The 9,964-nt window shown below is 40.3% G+C and overlaps 1 protein-coding gene across 1 annotated transcript; it reads left to right on the top strand.

Annotated features, from left to right (window-relative positions):
- Window positions 1-6,058: 6,058 nt before the first annotated feature.
- Window positions 6,059-9,850, top strand: NUDT19 (nudix hydrolase 19). The gene is made up of 3 exons (XM_052687110.1): window positions 6,059-6,787; window positions 7,492-7,699; window positions 8,407-9,850. The coding sequence occupies exons 1-3, from the start codon at window positions 6,086-6,088 to the stop codon at window positions 8,631-8,633; spliced, it is 1,137 nt and encodes a 378-aa protein (XP_052543070.1). The 5' UTR covers window positions 6,059-6,085; the 3' UTR covers window positions 8,634-9,850.
- Window positions 9,851-9,964: the final 114 nt, after the last annotated feature.

The following is a 9,964-nucleotide window of genomic DNA, read 5'->3' as shown; positions in this document are numbered from 1 at the left end:
TGGTTGGCTTGCAGCAGTGATTAAAAGCAAACGAAAACTGGAATATTGATGCTCCTTTTCAATGAGTTCTTCTAAAGAAAAAGTTCCTATTTCAAATACAGAAATTAAGCAAACATGCTAAGCCTTCATATTAAGTTTTCCTTAAATAAACACACCCTTCTCATGTACCCAAGTTGAATACAGTAATGTATCTAAATTTATAAAGCAGGGAAATCAGGTATTTGAAAAGTCAAAAAATCTCTGCCTTAAGGATAGCAGGCATGATGTTGCTTTCAGCACTGCTTGCTCAGGAGTGTTGAGTAAATACTCAAACACTGGCTTTGAAAGTTGAAACGTAGAGAACATTTTGGGTTAGATGCACACGTCTTGTGTTAGGATCCAAATGCTGCCTCGTTTTTCTAGCACTTACTTTAACAAAAGATAGACACATTTGAAGGAGTATAAAATTTAGTCCTGTGGTATTGATAGCAACAATGATGAGCAGTTGTATCAAACTATCTGATGTCTGCTAAATGCAGCAATATGTAATTTTGTTCCAGGACTCCTAGGCCACAAAATGTAAGAAAATGCTAGTTTTGTGATTTGCTAACAAAATGAATGCAGAATCACAATTAAGTGACTCTCCTCATTTTGCAGCCTAAACATCACATTAAACTTAACAGCATTATGAATTAAAATTGGTTTCAAAATTCTTTCAGTAAACATGGAAGCTCTTTTATGGGAATGCTGTTATTTAACAACCAAGTAAACTGGCTGATACCATTAGCTTCTGGACTGAAAATTAAACACATGCTCACTGTTTACAGTCTGAAAGGATTGGTTATGTGCTTTCTTTTCCATCTTATAATACAAGGTTTGTGTTATTTATGAATATTTTCCAGAAATCTATTATATTTAAGTGCTAATGGAACTCCTACTCAACATATTTACCCTTCACAGATTTTCATTATGTAAAAAGTCATTCAGGAAGACCGGTGGATTATAGATCTCTAAGTGCTCTCTCTCAATACGATTATGTAAGTCTTTTAATGCGGGAAGAGATCTGGACAAAATAGTAGTCTACACGTGAGCAGCATTTGCTATGGTAAGCATACAGTAAAAGTAGGATTAGAAAAGACAATCTTTCTCATAAAATTGTCTGTATGTGCTGAGGGAAGGACAAGGTACTGAAAGGAGACAGATGTGTGCAATACTGTCTTCATTTTATGTACACAAAGTATGTTTTTTGTTAAATAGCAAAAAACAGCATCAGGGTATTAGGCTATGACTTCTCTGTAAGAACGTAATGTCTTACATCCATCCAGAGTGACCAGGAAAATACAGCATATCTGACTGGAGCTGATTACCCATTCTCTGATTAACTGTATACAAAATAAGAGTAAAATTGTCAAAAACATTTTAATTAGCTACATGTTAGTATCAATTTTACTTGAAAGAAAACTTTTTTCTGTGCTTCACACTACTGAGATGAAGTGATCCCAGAAGGATGGAATCTGTCATCAGCTACCTGCTGCAGTGTTGTAATGCAGTTGGAAACGGAGCTTAATCAGCTACCACTGAATAAACCTTTAAGAAGGTGAAAAGTCACATGGCATGTAACCAACAGCAGTGCTCCTCTGAATCCTATGCAGCCAAGCACAAAAGCTATGCGCTGGAACCTGTGCACCTGGAAGCCATGGAAGCAAAATCAAAATTACAGCTTCTCTGAAATTCTGTGAAATGTGGAGGCCAGCTAGAAAAAGCAATGATGTTGTTCTGTTTTAGAGATTCTGTCAGAAAATGGAGAGTGGTTTTCCAGGCAGAAACCCACTTCTACAGTGCCACTTGCAGGCTTTCCCTTGTTGTTACTGTTTTGGTTTTGTTTTTATTTTATTTTGGTTTTGTCTGTTTTTTTATTGAATTGCATGTTTTATTTACACTGTTATTACATGTCATTATTTATCACAAGCTTACTGCTAACATCTTCACCAAATTATAGAAACAAATCCTCTAAAAGCTAGTTCTAATTCAGTGCACAATAATCATGGAATAAATGTACAACATGTGTCTTTCACCTTCGTGGAACTTATTTTAGTCAGTTTTTCACTAAATACTCTGCGTTTAAAAAAAGTCCATGAAGTATACCATCAGTCAAGTCTGTCACTTGCACACAAATGCTCAAAGAATACGTGCAGTTGAACTCATTGATGTATCAGCATTACGGAATTACACAGCCTAAAACATGACTTTGAAAATCATGGTGGTTTTTTTTCTATAAATACATAAATATTTAAAGTATTTTATGTGAGACACCATACAGCTATGTGTAACTATCTTAAGAAAAAATAATTATTTAAAAATTCAAATGCAATTCCTCTGAATGATCATGAAGTAGTGTATAAACTGCATAATCTTTGGGAGTAGAAAGTGTGAAAGATGGAAATGAGAAAAGAAGACAATATATTTAACTATGAATGTAAAGCTACTGAGGAAGTAGCACCACACACCAAAAATGTACTCTTCAGCAACTGAATCTAATATGCTGTGTGTGTGACTTTATATGTAAACATACATTTGAGGTCTGGGTCCCAGAGGGAGTTGTCTGGATCATTACTCATGCACACCATCACTGTTCGTGAGAAATTACACGTGTAAAGGCTGCTCATGTAATTAAAGGCTGCAGAATTAGAACCATAATTTCAGTTTGCGTGAAAGATCTAATCCACCATGCGTCTGTTGGATGTAGAACATTTCCAGTTTTAATGCTATCTGTAACCTAGTTTTGTGATTTGCTTTGATCTGTTGGAAATTATTTGGCATGAAGGTTACTATAAATTTTAATGATGCTAAATTACAAACCCTCACTGTCGAGATTTGACATTTATTCACATTTTGGACACAGTACTTGGAAAAGTGTACAGTTTGTAATTTATTTTTTATTTTAGTTAGTAAGTGTGCCTATTCATTGTAATTCATGAGCTTAAACAATTTAAAAGCTTTAGAATTTGTCATTTTGAAAAAAGACAGTTTAAAACATCCTCATTAAACTGTTCATTTTTTGATACTTGCAGTTGTAACATTTGGATAAATGTATTAGGCACTAAACCTGCATGGGGACAAAACATCTATAAGATGCAAGTTAAAGTGACTTCCAATAATCATATCCAAGTCAGTATGTAAATCCAGGGCAGTATGTAAATCAAATTAGATTGTGAAATAATGATGGACCTTACTTTTCATCTATAATTAACTTTTAAAGTGGTGTGATTCGCACTGATTTATCATTCAGCAGACATGCAATATAATTTAGCCTCATTTTAGGGCTGGCTTTCCTGAATAAAAGAGTATCTCAGATTTTGCATTCTTTCTGAACTCACTCTTAACGTTATACAAAATTTTAAGTACCAATGAGATGAACTCTGCATTTCAGCAGAATATGTTGAAAAAAGAAATTATGTAATTTGGAGATGAATAAAAGCGTGCTTTATACTTAACCTAAATCTAGTTTGGCTTCAGGACATTTTCCATATTTGAGCTATCTTCAGCAACCAGCAAAGAGGACATGCATGCACATCTGCAGTGCTTAGGTTTTGCCTTTCTTAGTAGGAAATTGGGAGGAAGTAAAACAATGCTTTGCGTCCTAGATCTCTGTGCAAGGAGTTTCTGAGTGTCAGTCAGTTCATCCTCAGAACCTCGTATTCATCTGCTTCTGGAATCTTGCATGAGGTGGTTCATCTCTGTCATGAAATAATATTGAACTTCTTTTGCAAAGACCCCATTGAGAGGAAGTTCCTTGCAGATGAAGGTGCCTTCCATACCCCAGGACTGTCTGGTAAAATGCAGCAACAGGAGTGTAGAATAATCAATCCGTCTTAATTGGCATTTGCATTTGGCTGTCTTCAGTCCCAAAGGACTGCCAGCAATGCAGTCATGCCAATGCCAGCACTGATATAGCAATGCTTATAGCATTGATAAGCAATGCTATAACTACAACTATAATAACTAATGCTATAACTACAACACATAATGCTATAACTACAACACATTACAACTAATGCTATAACTACAACTATTTCTCTGCCACAATCCCTCTATTCTATACGTGCTTGAGGAAGCAGTGCATATGCCAGCCTAAACACACTACATTTTCACCCACGAAAGAATACTTATGAAACCAGATCTGCCAAATTTAGTACCGCTGTATAGCAGTACAGCTGAAGGAATTATCCAGGATATTCCAGCTTGTTGGCACCCTACTACTGGCAACTCTTCAGACCACTCTGAGTTAAAAAAATAAAAAAATAAAATAAAAATAGATGAGATCATGTTTAGAAGCTTAGCAATACAATCTGCACTATTCTCTAGCAGATTTTCCTAGAAGATGTTGCAAAATAATGTGACATGACTACTTTCTATTTAAAATGCCTTCATACTATTATTATCTGACATAATGGATCTTAAATCTTTTAGATCAGCAATCATGCTTGTTGGACATTAAATCTTGGAAAACCTATATAGTTTATGAATATTTTACCACTAAAGCAACTTTTAGACAAAGCACATTCCTACAAGATGAATAATAAAATAAATGCAAAGGCAAACAAACATAACAAAAACTCCATGATTTGAGGTTCAAAATTTTTTCGTTTAGGAAATGGGAACAGCCATGTACTTTACATTTCCATTGCCTAAGATGGTAATCACTGATGGGCAATAGTGGTTAAGCTAGTATGAAAAAAGAGGCCACAGGAAGTCCTGGTTTTCCATATGTATTTGGTCACAAAGAAAGGGGAGACTGAGGGCAAACGTGAGCACTGTCTGGCTGTATTGTAGCTGCTGCTCTGCCCCAGTTCTGTATAATCAGCTCAGTGGCTGACCTATTCTCTGCCGTCTGCAGCCTAGCATCGGGATGAACTTAGGATCCAGCTGTGTCTGTGCTGAATTATTTTTTTGCCAATTGGTATATTCTGCAATCCCACTGGTTCAACTGCCTCTAAACACTTCAGTGATGGTTCACATCTCATGAGGATTAAGTACATGCTCAAACAGAAAATAAAATACAGTGGTTGTCAGAGGCACGGGAAGGTACATGAGTATCTGCCAAACACAAATCAGCAGCAGAATGTTGATGAACAGCTTGACATTTGTGCATGTTACACATGTACACATGGACACATCATTCTTAGAAAATTTCTCAACCTCCTTACACATTCATTCTATGATTGAGGAATTTAACACAAAGTTAAGTGATCAAAATGAAATGTTTCCTAAAATAAAATTATTCTTCAAAGGATTTTCAAAGATTTGCTGTCTTGCCTGAGCACACATATATATGTATACATGTTTCAGTTGTCAAGGTACTCCAGAGCCTCCAAAACAAAAAAGCTCTCTAATAAAAGATTAGCTAAAATCTTGAAGAAGCCCTGCTCTTCAAAGGGTGATAGAAAAAACATTCAGACAACCCGAGGTGTGGAACGTTTAACTGAAGAACTAACACGATTGTTGTCATGCCCTAACGTGAGACACAGAGAAGGGGATTGCCCCGAGGCCAGCCGCGGCCACTCGCTGCACTCCGATTACAAATGGCAGCTCTCGGTTCCTGACCCTGCGCTGATTCCCGGGGCTGCAACCGCTGTCCCTTCAGCACCACTCGAGGCAATCAACAGCTCCACACATTTCTCGTCCTGTTGTAAAAACTCTCGGTGCTGTGAAAACTCAGGAAGTGCAAACTGCCTCTTTTTTGGTTTTTTGTTTTTTTTTTTTTTTGTTTTTTTACTTTTTTTTACTTTTTCAAGTGAGGTGACAGCGATCTCCTCGCTTCTCTCAGCCATTTGCTCTGCAAATTCTCTGCGTTTCCTTAAGCCTTGCACTGCACGGACAGTAATCACGGGATTAGGACCGATCAGGACCGAGGACTGGGGCCGCTGGCGGCTGGCTGACAGGCTCCGTCACGCGAGCTGCCATTCCATCCCCTCAACCTCCGCAAGTAGGGGCGCGCACGGCGCTCCCGCCCGCGCCTGCAGTGGCTCCTCCGAGTCCACAGGCGGCGGTGCTGCCCGAGCGACCTCGGAGGGCGATCGCGGCCGCCGCTTCCCGTCTGCCCAAGATGAACCCGCGGCTGCGGCACTGGAGGGAAGCGGCGTCGGTGCTACTGGCGGCGGGCACGCCGGGGCGGCGATCGCCCTGTCCGCTCGGGCCCTGTGACTACGAGGTGCTGTTTTTGCAGCGGAGCTCCCGCAGCGGCTTCATGCCCAACGCGCACGTGTTCCCGGGCGGCCTGGTGGAGGCGGCGGACTTCTCGGCCGAGTGGCTGCGGCTCCTGCCCGCCTCGCCGCGCTGCGGGCTGGGCGCCGTACGGCCGCCGCCTCCGGGCAGTAGCCGCGCCCCGCTCTTCGCCACCGACCGGCAGCAGCTGGGCTCGCCGCTGCCGGGAGAAGTCGCCTTCCGAATCTGCGCTATCCGGGAGACCTTCGAGGAGGCGGGAATACTCCTACTGGCTCCGGGCGGCGGGCCGCGGGAAGGGAACGGCCCGGCCCCGTCGCTGCCCGCTGAGCGATCGCTGTCCGCCGCCGAGCTGGGCGAGTGGCGACGCCGGGTGCAGGAGGACCCCGCCTGCTTCTTGCAGCTCTGCCGCCACCTGGACTGCGTCCCCGACATCTGGGCGCTGCAGGAGTGGAGCAACTGGCTCACCCCGGTGGGCAGGGCCGGCCGCGGCGGGCGGCGCTACGACACCGCCTTCTACCTGTGCTGTCTGGAGACGAGGCCGCCGCACACCTCGCAGGACAACCAGGAGATCGCGGCCTTCCTGGTAAGGGCTGCGGGAGCCGTCCCCGCCGCGCTAAGCTCCGGTTTTCACCTCGCGGCCACGCGGGCGCCGTGACGGCGGCACGAGGAGCTGCCCCGCGGGCCTCCCCGCCTTTCCCCCGGGGGTACGTGCGCTGCCGGCCAGCTTTCTGCCAGTGCTGCCTTCTGGGATGACAAGGAGCAAATCTACCTCCTCTATATGGTATAGAAATGTAAAAGCACCCAAGATCTTATTTTCAAAGGAGTTCATGCTATAACATTTTGCTAATAATGGCAGAATTGTACAGCAGATGCTGATGTACGCATTTGTGTTATCGAATTCAGCATGCTAGACAAAACAAGACGAATAGTTTATACTTGCAGAACCACACCATGTTTATTTACTGCAAGTAGCTGAGTATTCGTGCTGTACAGCGTGGACTCAGTTTTTGTTGGAGCACACTCTTAGTCTTGAACCCAGACTTCATTTTAGTTTCCAAATTTTGTGTGCCTGCATTTAAAGTTCAAAATTATTTATTTTATTGGAAAAATGTAATTTCTACAAATTACTGTCCGTATGTTCTAGTAAGTTTTTGACTCCTGTTATTGATATAGTTTACTTGTGACTTTTATTGTGTTCAGAAAACTTAAGGCTGTTTAAAGCTTTTTCTTACTCTAATTTTGTCTGCTGCTGAAGCTATTGTTTCAAGGTTTGTTTTCCTCAAACAGTGGGCATCCCCCCCAGAAGCTATTGAACGCTTTAAATCTCAAGAAATCTGGCTTGCTCCACCTCAGTTCTACGAACTATGTAGGCTGTGCAACTTCTCCTCACTGAGTGATTTACACAAGTTCAACACTGATCGAGCTCTAGAAGGATGTGAATGTTGGCTGCCTGTGACATTAACTGCTGCAGATGGCTTAATTCAGCTCTTGCCAGGTAAGAAAGCAGATAAAGGTTCTTTGAAGTATATAAAACCTTTGGGAATTGATAAATACTCGAGCCACTTTTCATAAGCCAGTCTATATCTGAGGGAAAAACCTCTCAGAAGTCACATCATCGCACTCATTTCCAACTGTTTTTCTTCTGCCATCCTCCAGCTGCTATGATACAGCTGATAATGGCTGCTGTCAGAAATGAGCTCCTGGACCACTTGGGCAGCATGGTGATTTCTGCTCTTACCACTAATTTCATTGTTTCATATGGTTACCGTTGATACACAGATTTATGAAGAAATTGTTAACTTTTTTTCTTTTTTTAAATATGAAGGATATATTAGAACTCAGATTTAGTTCTTTTCAATGAGAATTTTCATTGACTTAAGTTATCCATTTGTAAGGGCAAGTGAATCAACCACACAGGTCTTCACAATCACAGTGTAGTGATATAACTGCTGTGATTACAGCATGTTAGCATTAGCAAGAGCTCTGAAACATGTGCACTGTTCACTGACAGATACTTTAGGAATATATGGCTGTAATATTAGATATGAAGATGTTTAGAAACTATTTACTCATCAAATCTATTCCCACTTAATCTCACGTCCTGATAAATATTTTTTTAAATTGCAAGTATCACTCAGTCAAACAGCTGCAGAATAAGACAGACATTCTGTAACTAAACATTGTTCTGTTTGTTTTCTTCAGGTGATGAGTTATATCCAGAAGACCCAGATTATACAGGTGAAAAGAAAATAACTTTGTCAACAGATAAGACGGTTGAAGATGTCATGAAAGGGGGTAGCATATTTCACAGGATAGTAATAAAAAATACCAACAGTCTTGCTGTCTATGTTAATATTCAAGCAAAATATAAACATATGAATCCGTTGATGATAAACACTGATAGTTCAAACTACAATAGTAGATTATAATGTATTTGGTTTAAAGCTAGAATATGTTCCATTACATGCATATTCACTGTGTTTCTCATCGTTCCTAACAGTTTCCAAGTATTCAGGAGAGTAGACTTAAATATTCCTTGCCAAAGCATTTCATGTGATTGTAGGTTTTAGATTTGTGTATCTAATTCTTTGAGTCTTTGAAATTGCATAGTTGTGCCAGTTATAACCTTCAGAAGCTACTGAAAATTTAACACAATCACCAATTGAATTACCTGGAGAAACTTGAAAGTGATTTGACACCAATTATACTGAGCAGTTACCAACTTATTCTACTTACATATTAGTAGTGGTATTCCAGCTGGTCTGTTGGGTCACAGAGGTCCTTTTCTCACTGAAAATTAAAGTATATCGTATGTTCAAAACAAGTGTGTTTTGAGTTGAAGAATTATTTTACTATTCTTCTAACATAGGTCTAGAAATGAATGAATCTCCTGTTCCATTCTTATTGACATATTTCATATTCTGGAAAAACTGTATGTGCATATATATAGATGTGTTAGCTAATGTTAAATTTCTTACTGAGAGGGTGGTGAGGCACTGGCACAGCTGCCAGAGACACTGTGGTTTCCCTGGTGGTGCCCAAGCCTGAGCTGGCGGGGGCAGCCCTGCCCACGACAAGGGGCTGGAACTGGATGGTCCCTTCCAACCCAAGCCTTTCTATGATTCTATGAAATATTTATTACAATAAACAATATTTATATTTGATAAAATAGTTTATGTTAATTTATGCAAAACATCAAAATTTTCAAAGGTAGAGATGATTTAGATATAAACTATCATCTATCAGATTGAGTGCAAACATTCTTTTTATTCATTCTAACCTTTACCTTCAAGTCACTAGTAATTTTAAAAGAAAAAATGAATTTTCAGCTCCAAAAAGCTTTCAAAAACTTCAGTTCATAATGTACTGCCTTGAAAACAACTACTTCCACATTTCAGCGTCCCACATAATGCTTCTTAACATGTCTTTGAGATTTAAAGACTGCAGAGGAAGGTCAGCTACTCTTTGATGTTTTATTTGGGGGCAGGGAGCAGTAAGTGGAGCATATGGAGCTATGATGCGGTATCTTCTTCATCTGGAAGAAGGATGACTTGTGATTAGACAGTAAAGCTGTTCTGAAAGCTTTGGTTCAACTTTTGTTCTGTATTTCAATTGAAATAAAATTTTTTGTAGTATTTTCTTTCTACTGAATTTGTTTGTAGCATTCATTTGGACTGGAAAAATGTTCCTGTTTTTTCTCTTATTGAACACGCTCAGATGGTTCTAGGTTTAGAAGTCCCTTGCTGCTGTTCTTCTTCAC

The sequence above is a fragment of the Tympanuchus pallidicinctus genome, unplaced genomic scaffold (assembly GCF_026119805.1).
Source record: "Tympanuchus pallidicinctus isolate F22 unplaced genomic scaffold, pur_lepc_1.0 scaffold22, whole genome shotgun sequence".
NCBI classification, from domain to species: Eukaryota; Metazoa; Chordata; class Aves; order Galliformes; family Phasianidae; genus Tympanuchus; species Tympanuchus pallidicinctus.
The sequence above is the reverse complement of the archived record's forward strand: the minus strand, read 5'-3'. Positions and strand labels throughout refer to the sequence as shown.

What these genes read in the sequence shown, in the direction of transcription:
- NUDT19 (XM_052687110.1), top strand. Translation starts at nt 6,086, where the DNA reads ATGAACCCGCGGCTGCGGCACTGGAGGGAAGCGGCGTCGGTGCTACTG. An exon ending in AGGAGATCGCGGCCTTCCTG is followed by an intron (nt 6,788 to 7,491) that starts GTAAGGGCTGCG and finishes TTCCTCAAACAG; the next exon opens with TGGGCATCCCCCCCAGAAGC. An exon ending in CTTAATTCAGCTCTTGCCAG is followed by an intron (nt 7,700 to 8,406) that starts GTAAGAAAGCAG and finishes TGTTTTCTTCAG; the next exon opens with GTGATGAGTTATATCCAGAA.